We start from the raw sequence: 19,452 nt of genomic DNA, 5'->3' as shown, positions 1-19,452 counted from the left end.
CGAGAACATACTATAATATAATTGGTATCAATTTAAAGGTCAACCGCTTCTCTTGGATATACTATCAACTTGTCGGGTGTATGTCCTTCAGGACATAGACACAAATTTTGTAATTTTTCACACAAAAGTCAAGGTCCATTTGACCCGCCTAATATTGACAGATCTTTATCAAAACAGGCATGATTATTCTTTGGCCCGTTCCGTTCTCCTTGTGAAAATCGCGATGTTTGGGCCATAATTGCGGCCAGAAAATCTGACAAAAATAAAGTTTTTGGTACATTTCATCCCCTAAATATTAACCGACCTTTACCAATAGGGGTCTTCATTGGCCAGAACCCATCCTACATGCAAAATTTCGTGAAGATTGGTCCATAACTGTGGCCTGTATCGTGTTTACAAATTATAATGGACAGACGGACGGACACACATGTCTAGATTGACTCAGCTAGTCGAGATATGATCGGTATACTTAAAGGTGGGTCTAGGACCAATATTTCGCGGCCTTACAAACTCTTGGGGCTGCACAATGCTATAATACCCTGACAACATAGTTGTGTAGGGTATAAACAATAGAATGTTCGATATTAGGTTTGATGAAAGAAATAAAAGCAAAGAAACTTATTGTTATTTACAACGCCCCCGCAAGTAAAGTTGAGAATAAGAAAACTAATGAAAATATCTGAGAATGAATTAGCTTTGTTCGTTATATGTGTAGTTGCGTTGTGTATTTATAACCGTTGTTCGTTATATCCGGTTTCTGCTGTGGAAATCTGTTTCTACTGTGGAAATCTATATAGCTCCCATATATACTTTCCTCCGATTTTATATAAATGGTGCACCAAAGTCCCTATATATCCTTCGATTTACACGAAATTTGGCATAGCGTACTAAATAAAGTCTAAGCTGATGTGTGTCAAGTTTCGTGAAAATCGGTTCAGATTTAGATATAGCTCCGATATATATTTTCGTCCGATTTTATGTAAATTGTGCACCAATGACCCTATATATCCTTCGATTTACATGAAATTTGGCATAGCGTACTGAATTATGTTTAGAACGATGTGATTGAGTTTGAAATGATGAGTGGTAAGTTTCGGGAAAATAGGTTCAGATTTCTATATAGCTCCCATATATATTTTCGTCCGATTTTATGTAAATTGTACACTAAAGTCTATATATATCCATCGATTTGCACGAAATTCGGCATAGCGTACTGAATTAGGTCTAGAATGAAGTAAGTTAAGATTCGTGAAAATCGGTCCAGATTTAGATATAGTTCCCATATATATTTTCGTCCGATTTTGTGTAAATGGTGCACCAAATCCCCTATATAACTTTCGATTTGCACGAAATTTGGCATAGCATACTGAATTAGGTCTAGAATGATGTAAGTTAAGATCCGATTTCGTCCGATTTTACATAAATGGTGCACCAAACTCCTAATGTTAAGCGAAATTTTGCAGATGAAGCCATAGCTGTCATATGTGTTTCGAACGGGTGTCTGATTACAATTGATTTTTAACAATGCGGCGTACCGAATAGCGTGTATCAATTTTGCTATAAATCGTTTTCCATAAATTTGTCCCATGGTACGCAGACGACTCTAAATCTGCCCCAAATGAAATTGAATTTATCATAGGTTGCATGAGTATGTTCCTTCGAGGGAACATTGACATGTAATTGTAAGGATACATATGTAGAATATATCCAAAGTGGTGAAGGGTATCATATAGTCGGCGCAGTCCGACTTTACTACTTTCCTTACTGGTTTTGTATTCCCTTCCTGGGAATTTTTGAATATTTTCGAATTATGATTTCTTGAAATCTTTGCATTATAGGTATATAGTGGCAATATTACTGATAAAATATCGAGGAAATATCAACCGACTCAGTGAAAGGGTATTTTCGGCCCCCTTTTCCAGAAGTGATTTAAAACTCATTCAAAACGGGATTAAAGCTGCTCAGAATATTCTACAGAAATGTTCGCCATAATGTTTTACTATAAGTCTCAGAATAGTCTAAATCTCAAAAATCAGCCAAAATCTCAAAAAACTTAAAAAAACAAAAACTCATTTTAGGGTTATAATCGAGCTTATACTAGTTTTTACCCACAAGATGTTCATTGTATGGAACTTTTAATATTAAAATTTGTAAAGTTTAGAGCAAAACCGGTTTATATGAGATATTTGTATCTACCAAAATTTAGATAATTTATTGAGGAGGTACGAGGAAAAGTGTACTGGTATATTCTATTCTCAGATTTGGTCTAGATTTAGTATCCAGAACTTATACTTTATTGGTTCTCAGATATTTAATTAGGTCCGGATCTAATATACACTAAATAAAAAAGAAACTGTGCAATTAATTCATTAATAAAACGTTCCATTATCCTTTATTTATCAATTTTAAACGTTATTTTTTAAATATTATCAATTTACTAAATGCCGTCGATGCGTTAACCTAATTCTAAAAATAACTTGACGTATGAAATGCAAAATAACAAATATGGTAAATGATTTAATTTTTTGATTTATATGGGAGTGTTTTTTTTTTATTATTAACACGTAACAACAGAATGTTACTAAATAAGAATTGACGTAAATGAAATTACTTATTTTGTTGAATGGACACAAACAACTTGCCGAATGTATGGAAAGTTTTTAATAATTTTTGTATTTTTATTAAACAAAACGGAAAGAACGATTTTTGAAAAAAGCGATCAAACGTCATAATTATACTATGGAACATTTTGTCGTTTGTACTTTTGTCATAAAACAAATTACTTTGCTATAATAGAGCCATATTCAGATACTAGATTAAATATCACAATTCACGAGATTATGGAACTAGTTATACGAACATTTCTTCTTCGACAAGGAAGAAATGTTTTCACTTATATTCCGGTCCATTGAATTGGTTATAAAAAAATATTTCTCTTCTATCGCCTTTAAAAACAGAAAATTAACATATATTTGTAGATAGGTACTTAAATTGATTTCCTGAATCGATTTCAGTGGACTTTCGACAAATGACAAAGGTTTATTGACTAGTCACTTGTTATAGGAGAAATGCTACATATAGTATCAAATTGTTGTAGTTATGTTAATGAAAATGTTTTTTTTTCTGTGATATTAAATTGTTTATGCCAAACAAGATAGTTATTATGATCTTTTAGTGGATAATCGAGTAATTTGTATAGAGACATATTAAACATTTTTTAATTGTAAATAAAATCTAATAATTTATTAACGTTGTTTTCTAGTGCTAACAATATTCAGAATTTTGAATTTTCAAAAATATTCTAGTAATAAAAATAATAATTAATGTTAATTAGAACTTCAGGATAAGAAATATTTTGTATTACTAGGTCAATGTGCAGTGTTAAGGGTTCATCGACTTATATAATTTGCTATAATTAAAATTAATTAACAGTCAACCACAACATTTCTATTGACATAGAAAAAATCTTACGTGCCATTAGATTTTGTTGACATCAGTTTAAATTATCCAAAACAATTTTAATATATAATTATAGAAACAACTTCAATATGCCTATGGGAAGAACTGCCTCAAATTTCCCCAGTATTTTTTTCTTGTCATTAGAAAATCAACCAAGAAAGGACCAAAGTCGGATGTATCCAACAATATGATACCCTACACAACCTCGTTGAGTATAAGCAAGAAGTTCTCCAATCATATTTATATTTGCAATTATTTGAACGGAACCTAATTTGTCATGAAAACGAACTGATGATTTGCCTTCATCTGATTTCATTAACACACGTCAATGAAATCGGACAAAATATTCAAAATATTGAATATTCATCGGCTTGAAGTAGCATCATAGTTGCACCTACTACAACAAATCAATAAAATTACTATATTCAAACTTACTTGAATCAAACTTCATAGTCTCAAAAATTGAATTTTGGTTATATCCACTATAAGTTGGAGTGCATATTCAATGTTCATTCCAATTGCAATATTCACCGGAGACCCTACAAAGTACATATATTTGATATTACTCCTAGGATGTTTGGTAACCCCAAATATACGGTATTATGGAAATTCCTGACACTTTTTTCAACCGAATTAGTTGAAATCTGTTACCTTGAGTTGTGATTAAGTAGAAAATGTTGCTACCAACATTTTAGGGTAGCCCCCATGAGACGTACCTATTATTGTTCTATGTTTTTGTTAGTTTGGGTACGTTTTTATACGAATTGGCTGTAATTTGGTACATAGAATTCACATTGGTTACTAAATCTTCCTAATATTCCTTTCTAATATATAAATTATTTGTATTGTCCGATTTTAGGGACAATAAAGCAGTACCACCCGATACTCGGTACTTTCTGGCTTTTGGGCTCGTTTTTAAACCTAATTGGTTAATATTTGATATTTTGGGTTATCACTGTGTTCAAAATCTTCCTACTAAAATTGTCAATATTGGTCCTCATTTTAGGGTAGCCCCCATATAACGTTACATCCCAAAGTTTCCGTATTTTGTTTAAACGAAATTGTAATTTTATATTTCGGATGATCTTTGGGTAGAAAATCTCCTTATCAAAAATTATCAATATTGGTTCAAGATTCCGGATAGCTACTCATGGGCGTGTCAAATCTTTCTGCCAAAAATTATCAATATCTTTTAACGTTTTGGATTGGATACGAAACCGACCCATTTTCGCTATTGTTAAGTCTTTAGATTCATTTTCCACCGATTTGGCTGTAGTTTGGTATAAATAATTCTTGAAGGTTTACATACATATATACAGCAAATGATCAATATAATCCGAATTTTGAAGGTTGTAACCGAAGAGGTATAATTTGACATTCCGGAACATTGGAATTTAAAACACATTTTTGCGTAAAATTGTCTATATTTGTCCATGTTTAAATTTTAAAACCCCATATAAAAACCAGTGAGCGGAGCAGTATAGTCGGACGGGGCCGACCATAATATACCCTACACAGCTACCACGGAGTTCTAACTTTTTCTGGATTTTTATTCCGAGGCTGGGCAATATTTCATGACATTTGTACTCTCTTGCCCGATTAGAGGTCAACAGCACCTCTTCCTTACACTGACATATTTTCCGAATATTCCCCCCTAATTACATATCCAGATTGCCTTCACCGTGTGCTGTATGGTGATGTCTGGTTTATAAATGTGGCCTATGGATCGACTCGGAAAAACACAAAAAATAAGTTTTCGGTCCACTTCATTTCAAAATAGTTTGATCATCACCGAAAACTATAGGCTCTGTCTTTGATAACTGGAACCTCAAGGGAAATTGAAAATCGATCAGCGTTATATTTCCGCCGTCTAGTGTGGTATTGGGTTACTAAATTATATCTGAATACGTAAGCACCTGTAAATATTTAAGTGTAACTCCTACATCCGAGAACATACGATTATATAATTGGTATTAATTTAAAGATCAGACACTTCTGTTGGATATACTTTCAGCTTCTCGGGTCTATATCCTTTAGGAGTAAATATATACGCAATAGAATACAAATTTTGTCATTTTTCACACAAAAGTCAAGGTCCATTTGACCCGCTAAATATTGACCGATCTTTATCAAAACAGGCATGTTTATTCTTTGGCCCGATCCCCTTCTCCATGCAAAATTTCACGATGATCGGACCATTATTGCGGCCTCTGGAGCGATCAGAAAAACTGACAAAAATTTAGTATTTGGTCCATTTCATCCCCTAAATATTAGCCGATCTTTCCCAAAAACAATAGGGGTTTTCATTGGCCCGAACCCATCCTACATGCAAAATTTCGTGAAGATTGGTCCATAACTGTCCTGTATCGTGTTTACAAATTATAATGGACAGACGGACGGACGGACACACATGTCTAGATCGACTCAGCTAGTCGAGATATGACGATCAGTATACTTAAAGGTGGGTCTAGGACCAATATTTCGCGGCGTTACAAACTTTTGGGCCTGCACAAAGCTATAATACCCTGACAACATAGTTGTGTAGGGTATAAAAATATTCGAAATTTTGTTTCCGAATTTTGGAAATTGGTTCCTGTGTTGACATATTCACTATTGTGGTAATTTAGCAATGCTATATCAGACGATGTTTAAACATAGCCCCCATATGAAGGAATCTAACTATTTTTTGTATTATCAATTTTCTCATCGACGTATAATTTGGCATAATGGATTCCTGATGAATAATTAAAATCTTCTTTGAAATTATTCAATATGCGTTTTTTTTTAATAGCCCTCATACAAATGTTCCTTTTAATGTTCGGTATTTTGAAGTTCCAATCCCAGTTTTCCAACCTGAAATTTGGAGCATAATTTTTTTAGAGTTAAACATGCTGCTACGACATCATACAATATCAAAGTTCCCATATAAAGGTGACGATCAATTAAAGGAATTTCGAATGCATATCACATGGCCGGAGGGACGCTTTTCCTTCTTTATTAAATTTATAATTTTTCATAATCATGGCCGTTTTTGTGGGAGGTAGTAGATCTGATGGACCCATATAGCCGATAATTGCACTAAATCTGTATTTCATATAAATATTAAAGTCTGTCATGTTTATATGGTATATGATTTTATCAGACACTTGACCATTTGTGGGGATGTACCTAAAGAGGTTGCCCTATAGACCCCATTATCGGAATTAATGTATTACCATGTACAAACAATGGATTAAATCGGTTACTCCATTCACTCAACATCAAATTCACAAGTTTAAAAAATTGTGAGGGTGGTACTAGAAGGTGAGGACCGACGGGTCCCAACTTCGAACTTGATCTATGTAAGTTAAATATATTACGATGAAATCTGATATATATTTCAATATATCGACTTTTTGTAGAGAGGTACTTGAAGGAGTGGAGAAGTTCCATCCTCCAACATAGGCATGATTAAAATATTAGATTGTACAAAGTTTAGTTCAAATCGGATAGCCCGTTCGCATGTTATTATAAGATTATTTTCAGCAAAATTTTTACTTCCTTCGAGCGTTATCAAGTGCACCAGCTAGACAGATAGATTTGGTCCAACATGGGTCTAAAACCAAAATTTCGATGAGACACATTTTAGCCGTACCAATATATAATCATAAGGACTTAGTTATATAAGTGTTTGTACGTGTTTTATTTTGAGATGTTTCCAATACAGTTTTCAAATATTTTTCCATAGGTCCGTCTATCTGTTGAAATTACGAAATTCATATTGAGAATTGATATTTCAGGGATCCAATGTATTTTATTTAAATATAAGTTAATGTATTCAAAGTATTATATAAAGTATTTTGATGATCCTAGCCGCATTTTCCAGCCTATGTGTCGGTAATTTGGTATTTCCGATTCTAAATATATAAGAAAGCATGAGACATTTTATAAGCTGAATCTATATTTGAAATAACCTCCGTTATGGGGTTCTATCTGATTTTATATATTTTGAATTCCACATCATGCTGGAGGGTATAAAAAGTTCAGCCGAACGTTCCGAACGTTCGGACGAATATATATATATATATATATAGCTCCGACTTTCGTCTGATTTTAACAAATGGTTCACCAAAGAGTCAAATTTAGGCTGATTGACACAAAAATTTGCACAATGTACTGATGTTAGGTGGAAAAGCGCGCTTAAGAACCCCAAAAAGACGAAAATTGGTGGGTACCGTTATAGGAGGGCTACCAGAAATAGTGGAGAAATTTAGTACTCAATAAGAACTAATTGTTCCAAATTTCAGCGAATTCACTTGAAAAGCTCGCTCAAGGAAATGTGTGGGGGCGGGGGCGACCCTTATATGGGGCTATGCCTAATCGTGGACCGTTTCATTTCATTTAGATGCTTGATTGATTACAACAGACAGACGGAGATGCTAAATTGATTATGATTATATCGGAAATGATTATTTCGTCCCGTCCTACTTTACTGGTTAATTTTAGGTAATGTACGGATTAAAAACCTCCTCACTAAAATATTAGTATTCAAATACGATTACTTACTTTCTCAGCAATTTCTTGGCCTGTGGTATTGTCGATGGATCTTCTTTGGCCAAAAAGCGCCGTAAACCATACAGACTATTATAGAAATATTGACTCCAATCCAGAGCAGCCATATCAAAATTATATATTCTGCGATCATCGGCTGACATAATTTTCCATAAATTCTTCGTATTTGTTGTGTCGAAAGTGAAGCTGTTCTGTAAAAAGTAACGCAACAAGCTGCACTGTTTGTGGATTTTCTTGTACGCCTTTGTCATCCTAAAAAAACAACAACAACAAAATTATTAAATAAATAAAATAATAAATAAATTTTCAAATATCTTACCTAGGTTTCTTGCCCATTAGTAGCAATACAAAATCTATAAAATATCCCGGCAAGATGTGATAGATTAAGATCAGGAAACGATAGAAATAGGCATTTTGGGCGAATATTAAAAATGGATACCAGATCATACTGGCCAGCGGTATTTCCACACCATGTTCTTCGACGAACCGTTTATAGGCACCCCAGTGCAAGGTGTTCGATTCGTCGGGTACCAAATTGTAAATTGGTGGATCACTGGAAGGACTATAGGCAATTTTTTCTAAATTATAATAATTGTACAAATAATCTGAAAAATTATTCCGCCTTACATTTGCTTAACCGCTGTTGCCGTATACCAAGCACAGGCCAACATCATGTTGGCACAAAAGTCCACAGGCACCAAACCGGCATTTTGATTTGGATTACCATACATGACACGCAATACACCATAGGCAGCTCCATATAACACGCTCATGGGTCCATATAAATTATCAATCCAACCGGGCACAGGTTCAGCACTTGTGGGTAGAACTATTTGTAAAAATCAAACATCAAGTAGTTATTAATAAAATGTCCCTAAAACAATATATATTTATACTAACTTATTCCCGGTCGAAATATGCATACCGGCAAATTGCCACTATATCTCAGCACAGCCTCCTCCGCCAAGGATTTTGTAAAGCAATATGTGTTGGGATACTTTCCCACCATATCCACTTCCATGCGATCAAATTTCTCATTGCCCAAAATATTTTTAATACACAGTAAATCTTCGCTATTAATACCCAAGTGCTCGGTATAGAAACGTTCTTCCCCGTGCAAAGCCAAACAATTGGCAAACGCTGAGGAAACGTGAACAAAGGCCTATATGGGAGGAAGAAGAGGAAAAAAGTTAGAACTAGTAGCTCATTGTTATTCCGTGCTGTAAATAAATCATTGATTACAAATTAAGATGTTATCGAGACAAAATTTTGTCTCACTTTCGCCCACCTCCTACAATTTGCTATATGCAAATTCTAAGGTGCAGGGCCATTAAGCGAGCGTTCATTCATTCAGTTACTGAGTTATTATTGTTAGGTGATGACACTTGGAATATCAATGAATTGTAAGAAAATAAATATTCGATTGCATTTACATATTTACAGTGATGACATGTTCCTGCGGAGAGGTAGTGAAAAAATTTTAATTAAAAAACATAACTTGTTGAATGATTTTTTAAACAAAATACAAGAGCATTTTTATGGGACATGGGACGTAAAACGTCAAAATTTTAGTTCCCTACTCATAATATAAAATTTTATGTAAATATAATTTTTATCCCCGGAAACCCCGCAATGCCAAATTACTATCGATGGGAAAAATTGACAAAAAGGGTAATTATTTCGAGAATAGTGTGGTAACGCATCGATACGAACCTTTGGGGACGTAATCTAATCATAAACTATGTATATACCCTCATTAGGTCTAGAAATATCGACCTGATCGAAATATTAGTTCAGTTATTATCAATCTTTGAAAATCGTAATATTTCATTCAAACATAAACTAGTACCTCCCCCACTGACAATTAGTTTCCGCAATTTAATATTTTTACCAGACTTTTTTAATTTTTTAATATTAGATTTATCGGCCCACTTCATATATTATCTAAATCCCCACAAAATCGAATCATTTGAATATTTGTAAACATTTGAAGATTTAACATAACAATTTCGACATGTTCATACCCTCAGCCTTATGACTAATGAGGGTATATACGGCAAAAATGTTCCTCACAGAAATTTTGTTTTAGACCCCATGGTATGTTTACAAATATCCTACTGTCTGACCGACTGGTGCGCACCACAACTCTCGACGGAAGTAATCGATTTCATCCAAACTTTACACATCGTAATATTTCTTTCAATCTCAAATCTATATCGAATATGGGGCCCATCGGTCCCCTTCTTCTGAAACCTCCCACACAAAATGGTCAACATTTTGCTGAAAATTATTTTTATAATATCATGCGATCGGACTATCCGATATAAACCAAACTTTTCCCAACTTATTATCATTACTAAACCTAGATAAAGTCCGAAGTTGAGTCCCATTGATCTATTCATTCTGAGAGCTACCCCATAAAGTGTCAACATTTCGAATTTTTTTAAATCCAAATTATACTACTGGTATATCTCTTTTAGTTCAAATTTTGTACTTCCATTGGGATTGTATAGAGATATTTGACCTTGGCTTGTACTAAATTTTAATTTGGTTGACTCAAACCGTATTAAGTGCGACCATAACTAAAAAAAAAAACAATATCGACCATAATTATATTTTTAGTACCATTTAGTACATGTATTCCTTTATAGTACGTATTCCTGCTCTATAAAATTTTTATTTACTTAGCAATATTAAACTTCAAAGTAGCTATGACATACCTTAATTAAATTTGAAATGTAACCGTTTTGGTTGAAAACCCTGCTCGAAATCTTCAAAATACCGAATAATGAAGAGTCCGTTTATATGGGTACTAATCAATATTAATAGTTTTTACTAAGAATATTTCACCCCAAATGAGAATTTTAAATACCAAATTATGGTCAATTACGACAAAATCGTAATTTGGAATATATCGTAATAGAAGGAATAAGTACAATTATCCAAAACTACATTCCTAACCCAATCCTTAACTTCAACATTTATCTTAATTCCAAATTTCAAGATTACCGCTATTTCGGTTCGCCTAAACCCAAATTGCATTAAATTTGGTTATTAGTAATTTTACATTTAATTAGTACATTTTAGTACTTTTAGGTATAGTTCGAATATCCAAAAAACCTTTGGTACATCTATTCTACACAAATACAAATAGTACCATACTAGCATATACCCGCTTCTTCGTTAGCGAATGTGGGAAGTATTTAAAATCCAATATCAACCAATATTAACACTTTTAGAACCGTTTAGTACCTATGTTCTCTTATAGTACTTTTTCCCAAAAATACCTCCATATCTCAACCCTACACACAAATTCTGACCGCAAAGGAAATCTAGCTGTATACAAAGTTTGGTGTCATTTTTTACCCTTCACCCAAACAGTCATAAATACGAATTTCAACACTTTCCACTTTCCAAAACTGTGTACATACCCCAAATCTACACCCACAGTGATCCTGACTCTAATTTTCAGGATTTGAACTCAATCGCTTCACCCACAATTCAAATTGTACTAAATTTAGTACACAGTCGTACGAAATTTTAAAACTTCCTACTTAACCTAAACATACACCCCCACAGTGATCCTAAATCCAAGTTTCAGGATTTCAACTCTATCGGTTCACCCACAATTCAAATTGTACCAAATTTTGTACACAGTAGTACCAATTTCCAAAACTTCCTACATAACCCAATCCTACAACCCCACAGTGATCCAAAATCTAAATATCGGAATTCCAACTCTATTGCTTCATCCACAACATAAATTGTACCAAATTTGGTACACATTAGTACAATTTCCACATATCTCAATCTTACACCTCAACAATGATCCTGACTCCAAATTTCATGATTCTAGCTCTATTGGTTCACCTAAAATTCAAATTGTACCAAATTTAGTACAATTTAGTACCTATAAGTTAATGTATTAAACTGAGTCCAGACCCCAATCCTACACCCCTACAATGATCCTGACTCCAAATGTCATTGTTCGCGCTCTATCGGTTCACCCAAATCCAAATTGTGCCAATTATAGTACAATTTAGTACTTTTCGTACACGTAAGTAAACAATATGTACGTAGTTTTGGAACTACGTACATATCCCAATCCTTCACTCCGACGGTAATGTTAATTTCAAATTTTACGATTCCAACTCGATTTGTATCTCCAAATTAAACTTGTACCAAGTATAGTACCATATAGTACTTTTCGTACACATGAGTACACGCTTTCGAAACCATCTCCTTACATAGACTCCACATCTTAACCCTAATCCGCATTCCAAATTTCAAGTTTTTAGCTCTATCCATTCACATGCTACGAAATTGTACCAAATTAAGTACATTTTAGTACTTTTCGGATAGTTATAGTTCGAATTTCCAAAAACCCTTTGGTACATCAGCGATTACCAATCCAAATTTCCGAGTTCTAGCTCTACCGGTTCGCCAAATACGAATTTCCAAAAACACAGCCTTATCTGTCGCCTTTGGACCAAGAGTGACCCTCACCCAAAATTTCAAGATTATAGCTTCAGCCGTTTCGTCTGGGCTTTGATGAATCGTTAAATCAGTCAGTCAGACACTTTTATTAGTATAGATTAGCACTTTTCGTTCCGTTCTAGTACGAATGACCCTCATCCAACATTTCAAGATTCTAGCTTCAGCCGTTTCGTCTTAACTAAATGACTGAATGAAGTCCATCACATTTGTTGATCTAATTACATTGACTATGGCAACTCAACAATTGTTTTCTCTTCAGTTGTTTTGTCTTTTCATTGAAGTCGGGCGCGAGGAGTTCGTCGAGAGTTTCGTCGTGTTTTCTTTAATTTTCGTATTAATTTAGTGTTCCATCATCTGTAAATTTGTATAATTAGTTTAAAACAATTTAGTGATATTAAAGTGTTAATTTGATCGCGTTTTTGGTTTATGCATAGTTTTTATTTACAAGTTGCCTTGCTGTCCATCATCTTCGTGTTCGTTTTTTGTTATTTGTTTATTTTTGTTTGTGTTCTGTTGTCCCTATGTCATCCCTCCTTGTAAATTAAAGTTATTGGCAAAATTGAAGTGAAAAGTGTTTGATTCAAGTGTTTCAATTGAATTTGTCGAAGAAATCATTGAAAATATAATTATTTGCCAATAAAAAAAAGTTGTGTCAAATAAAATTGTGCTATGTTTTTTTGTTGTTTCTATCATTTGTTCTTTGTTTTGGTTAGTGATCATTTCGTGGTGCCATTGTTTGTTTACGTTTTTCGTTTGTGTCATCCTCGGTCGTATGAACAATCGTTGTCGTCGCAGTCGCCGTTGCCGTCGTCGTTTGATCTCTATTGCACTCGTGAGCTTAGAAGAGTAAGGCTATGGGACACGAGCTTTTCTCCAAGGTAAGAACTGTATGTTGAAGAGTTGTTGTTGTTCTAATATTGCTCACTTATATGATAGGCAGGGATGGCAAAATTCGTCCACGGCAGTGTTGCCAATACTTGTGTGGGGTTATTCTCTCTAAATTGGCGTGGATTTTTAAAAATTATTTTTTTTTTTTTGGGGTCCTTACATAGGTTTTTATAACCTCCACAATAAGGTAGAGTGTGTATAAAATTTGTCATTCCGTTTGCAAATTCTCGAAATATTCACCGGAGACCCAAAATATATATATTCTTGATCAGAATGAAATCCAGATAGAGATTGCAATCTTTAAGATAAAGCTCTGAAATTTTGCATAGACATTGCTAGTACTCCTAGGATGTTTGGTATTGCAAATCTTATATATTGGTCCACATTTTGGTGTAGTCCCCATATAACGATATTCCCCAAATACTCGGTATTTTAGGGATTTAGACAGGATTTCCAACCGAATTATCTATATATTTTTTTTTGTTATTTGAGGTTCTCACTGAATGACACATATCCGTACTTAGAATTGTTAATGTTGACATAAGTTTTGGGGTAGCCCCTATATATCGGTACCACCAGTATTCCGAATTTTGGGATTTTAGACAAGTTTTTGTGAATTTCAATCTTTTTCTTGCATATTTTTGAGGTCTTTATAGACGTGTATTATTTTAAATTATGTTTTAGGGTCCTTACATCCGCACGGAGTTTTTATACCCTTCACCACACTGTGGTACAGGGTATTATGTCTTTGTGCATATGTTTGTAGCTGGCAAAAGGAAACGAGATAGACACATGGTTCCTTTTGAGAATATGTGTAGAATCACTTTTTAAGTCGATTTATGCATGTCCGTCCGTCTGTTTATGTTAAATTAACAAACTACAGGTCGCATTTATGATCCGAATTGGATGAAACTTGGCATATGTCACTTATTTGCATTGAAATTGGGAAAAAATCGGTTCAGATTTAGATATAGCTCTTAAATATATATTTAAATGGTCCCTATATAACTTTTGATTTGCACGAAATTTGGCACAGCCTCCTCAATTAAGTCTAGAATGATGTGTGTTAAGTTTCCTGAAAATCGGTTCAGATTTATCTCCCATATATATTTTCGGCCGATTTAATGTAAATGGTGACCAATGTCCCTATATATCTTTCAATTTGCACGAAATTTGGCACAGCATAATGAATTAGGTCTAGAATGATGTGTTTTAAGTTTCCTGAAAATCGGTTCAGATTTAGATACAGCTACCATATATATTTTCGTCCGATTTAAGGTAAGTGGTGTACCAAAGTCCCTTAATATTTTTCGGTTTGCACGAAATTTGGCACAGCGTAATGAATTAGGTCTAGAATGATGTGTGTTAAGTTTCCTGAAATTGGTTCAGATTTAGATATAGCTTCTATATCCGACCAAATGAAAAATTTAGTATCGGTTGCAGAATGACATGTTTATAGATCCAATTTCATTTCACTGGTCCTTTAAAAATGTGACGTCTGTTAGGATTTATCTGTTGAATATACCCAAAGTGGTGAAGGGTATCATGTAGTCGGCCCCGTCCGACTTTACTACTTTCCTTACTGGTTTTTAAATTGTTTTTATGGTCCTTACATATGCATAGATTTTTTAAAATATTTTTTTGGTCTTTACATAGAAGTGGAGTTTTTTTTTAATTTTTTTTGTTCACTTCTTTTTTTCTGTTCCATACAAAGGCCGGTATTTTGTAAATATTTTTTGTGGTCCTTTCATAGGCTTATGCTACCATTTGTATTTGGCGAACCGGTAGAGCTAGAACTCTTAAATTAGGGGTTAGTAATGGAGTGTAGGATAGATGTGCCAAAGTGTTGTTTTTTGGAAATTCGTACTGAATGTGTCCGAAAAGTACAAAAATGTACTAAATTTGGTTCAACAACATAAACTTTGGAATGCAAATCAGGGCCGACATAAGGAGGTGGCTTTGAAAGTGTATGTAATAAATTTGGTAAAATTTGTAGGAACGGATGGGGCTGGTGTCCTAAAATTATTGTAGAAAATTGTACTGAAGTGTACTCAATTTGATATAATTTGGATTTAGATGATCCGATAGAGCTTAAATCCCGAAATTGGGAAATATGATTTCTTTGAATTGTATGAATTAGGTAGTAACGGAAATTCGAACTTATGTGTACAAATTGGTACTAAATTCATATATCACAAATTTGATTATGTTTTAATCCATTTTATCGAGAGATTTTGTGGAGGAGGTACAAAAAGTGTGGTCCGATATGCAATTTGAAATATTGATTTAGACCCCAAAGAAATATGGGACCTAAACCAATATTTCTATGAGACGCATTTTTACCGTATAAATGTCTATATATCTCATTTATCATAAGGCTAAAAGTATAAATTCATGAAAAAATTCTATTAACAAAGCCACTCCCACAGCTCATATAAGCATTTTTATATTCTCCAAAAATGCATAGTCCGAACTACAGTTTATATAGTTTCCCAAATTTATATCCTCTTACATAAACTCAATTGATTAATGTATTTCCCCTTGCATTTATTGCCATTACCAATTATTAGTACTTTTTCATTGTCTTCCTTGAATATGTAAATTTTGCAAATATTTAATGTCTTGCAATAATGAAAAACTACTCCGAGATAAGTCGACTGCAACTAAGCCAACATGACACTTTCACATGTATCTGGGCATCGTATAATTTATGTCGTTGCCAGTTTGACTCCAAAGACGCCAACAACGACGTCGAACAAGAAGAAAAACACTCCATGTGATATATGATAGGAGGAGACGCCTTAACTTGAGTAAAGAAAATAAAATAAAAAATCGTGAAAATCTACACACATTAAACCATACTAACGAATTATGCAATGTAAAAGTGTGTTTTTATTTTCTTTTTTTGATTTTCTTTAAACACACTATAGCTTTACTTTATATAATGCCAACAAATAGCTTCTCAAACTCTTACTCTCTTTGACGCCTTGAGATAGTCCTTGAAAAAATATTCTTTAATAAATCCACGCCTTGAGATAGTCCTTGAAAAAATATTCTTTAATAAATCCACGCCTTGAGATAGTCCTTGAAAAAATATTCTTTAATAAATCCACGCCTTGAGATAGTCCTTGAAAAAATATTCTTTAATAAATCCACGCCTTGAGATAGTCCTTGAAAAAATATTCTTTAATAAATCCACGCCTTGAGATAGTCCTTGAAAAAATATTCTTTAATAAATCCACGCCTTAGTCCTTGAAAAAATAAATCCACGCCTTGAGATAGTCCTTGAAAAAATATTCCTTGAAAAAATATTCTTTAATAAATCCACGCCTTGAGATAGTCCTTGAAAAAATATTCTTTAATAAATCCACGCCTTGAGATAGTCCTTGAAAAAATATTCTTTAATAAATCCACGCCTTGAGATAGTCCTTGAAAAAATATTCTTTAATAAATCCACGCCTTGAGATAGTCTTTGAAAAAATAATAAATCCACGCCTTCAAATAGTCCTTGAAAAAATATTCTTTAAAAAATCCACGCCTTGAGATAGTCCTTGAAAAAATATTCTTTAATAAATCCACGCCTTGAGATAGTCCTTGAAAAAATATTCTTTAATAAATCCACGCCTTGAGATAGTCCTTGAAAAAATATTCTTTAATAAATCCACGCCTTGAGATAGTCCTTGAAAAAATATTCTTTAATAAATCCACGCCTTGAGATAGTCCTTGAAAAAATATTCTTTAATAAATCCACGCCTTGAGATAGTCCTTGAAAAAATATTCTTTAATAAATCCACGCCTTGCATATTCTTTAATAAATCCACGCCTTGAGATAGTCCTTGAAAAAATATTCTTTAATAAATCCACGCCTTGAGATAGTCCTTGAAAAAATATTCTTTAATAAATCCACGCCTTGAGATAGTCCTTGAAAAAATATTCTTTAATAAATCCACGCCTTGAGATAGTCCTTGAAAAAATATTCTTTAATAAATCCACGCCTTGAGATAGTCCTTGAAAAAATATTCTTTAATAAATCCACGCCTTGAGATAGTCCTTGAAAAAATATTCTTTAATAAATCCACGCCTTGAGATAGTCCTTGAAAAAATATTCTTTAATAAATCCACGCCTTGAGATAGTCCTTGAAAAAATATTCTTTAATAAATCCACGCCTTGAGATAGTCCTTGAAAAAATATTCTTTAATAAATCCACGCCTTGAGATAGTCCTTGATTAGTCTGAAAAAATTAATAAATCTTTAAAAAATCTACGCCTATTGGTCAGATAGTCCTTGAAAAAATTTTCTTTAAAAAATCTACGCCTATTGGTCTGATAGTCCTTGAAAAAATTTTCTTTAAAAATCTACGCCTACTGGTCAGATGGTCCTTGATAAACTATCTATAAAAAATCTACGCCTATTGGTCAGATAGTCCTTGAAAATAATTTCTTTAAAAAATCGATGCCTATTGGTCAGATAGTCCTTGAAAATATTTTCTTTAAAAAATCGATGCCTATTGGTCAGATAGTCCTTGAATTTTTTTAAATCTACACCTATTGGTCAGAAGGTTCTTGAAAAAATTTTCTTTAAAATATCTACGCCTATTGGTCAGATAGTCCTTGAATTTTTTTTAAATCTACGCCTATTGGTCAGAAGGTTCGTGAAAAAATTTTCTTTAAAATATCTACGCCTATTGGTCAGGTAGTCCTTGAAAAAATTTTCTTTAACAAATCTGCGCCTATTGGTCAGATAGTCCTTGAAAAAATTTTCTTTAAAAAATCTACGCCTGTTGGTCAGATAATCCTTGAAAAATGTTCTTTAAAAATCAAAGCCTATTGGTCAGATATTCCTTGAAAATTTTTTCTTTAAGAAATCAAGGCCTATTTCCAGATAGTCCTTGAAAAAATGTTCTTTCAAAAATCTACGCCTATTGGTCAGATAGTCTTTGAAAAAAAACTTCTTTAAAAATCTACGCCTATTGGTGAGATAGTCCTTGACCCTTATAGGGAGTCCATGAAAAAACCTTGTCAGATAGTTTTTGAAAAAAATTCGACCATTTTGCTTGACCAATTTTGGAATTTCAAACCGGCCACTATCGACCACAAATATCGAAAAGATCGTTGAAAAAAGGCTACCATGGCGATATCTTACAAACAATAACAACAAACTTTCATACAATTTTAACTACTGCCTATTTTCTTTTCGATGTCTCAGCATGGCTCAGCTTCAACTTGTCTGCTTGCTACTACCACTTTTTCTTCGTTGAAAGAAGAAGAAAAAAATTAGTTGCGTTACGTGACTATTGTTGTCTTTGGGATTTTTTCTTTTCATTCAGCCGGTTTTATAGCGTAACTGGCATAATAGTTTTATTTTAAATATATACGACCAAATCTTCATACATACAGACATACATATGTATGTAATTTTATAATACTTGCAATGTTAGTCAATTTGTAATATTCAGTAGCAGGCCGTCCTGCTAAGTCGTTACAACTGTTTTTGTGGGCTTTGTTTTGCTGGTCACACATCTACCGATTATTGTAGCACACGTTTTGACTTGGCTCGAGATTTTAGTAACCCGAAAACCTACATTTCCACTAGACCACCAGCTGTTCGGTATGTGAGTAATTGTGGCCAGACGTGTGCTGCACTCCGCCGCTTTGATGGGTAGTTTGTGTCGCGTGCTTAAAACCATGTGACGTTTATAATAAAACCGGTATTTATGCGGAAGCTGTTTACAAATAAGTTAACAATCTGATGTAAAACACTTAATTTCAGCAATATTGAAGAGTTTTGAATATTTAATGGCGATACAAAATATGTAGATATGTAAACAACATAATTACACATTGTCAATGAAACAGAAGGTATTAAGATGCAACTTGGATGATAATTTTTTATCATTATTTTTTTATTTTTTTATAAGCCTGTCGGATTCGATCTGATTTATACAATTAAATGTTTTAAATATTTATCAAAGCCATAGGCATGGATTTAAAAAAAAAAAACTTTTTTAAAAACATGTTTTCAAGAACTATCCACAGCACTATCCATAAGCGAGGATT

The 19,452-nt window shown here is 33.4% G+C and overlaps 1 protein-coding gene across 1 annotated transcript in view; it reads right to left on the bottom strand.

The window, feature by feature from the left end:
• The window catches only part of LOC133325276 (fatty acyl-CoA reductase wat-like), a 40,771-nt gene that overhangs the window by 1,439 nt on the left and 19,880 nt on the right, over positions 1-19,452 (bottom strand). Inside the window, exons 5-8 of the mRNA XM_061534063.1 lie at positions 8,911-9,172; positions 8,638-8,839; positions 8,330-8,572; positions 8,005-8,262 (exon numbers count right to left, since the gene is read on the bottom strand). Of these exons, the coding sequence (XP_061390047.1) occupies positions 8,005-8,262; positions 8,330-8,572; positions 8,638-8,839; positions 8,911-9,172 (965 nt within the window). The remainder of the gene's footprint in view (positions 1-8,004; positions 8,263-8,329; positions 8,573-8,637; positions 8,840-8,910; positions 9,173-19,452) is intronic.

The sequence above is a fragment of the Musca vetustissima genome, unplaced genomic scaffold, assembly GCF_032173495.1.
Source record: "Musca vetustissima isolate MV318-11 ecotype Yass unplaced genomic scaffold, APGP_CSIRO_Mvet_v1 utg10441, whole genome shotgun sequence".
Lineage (NCBI taxonomy): Eukaryota > Metazoa > Arthropoda > Insecta > Diptera > Muscidae > Musca > Musca vetustissima.
Note: the sequence above shows the minus strand (reverse complement) of the source record. Positions and strands in the feature narration are given on the sequence as shown.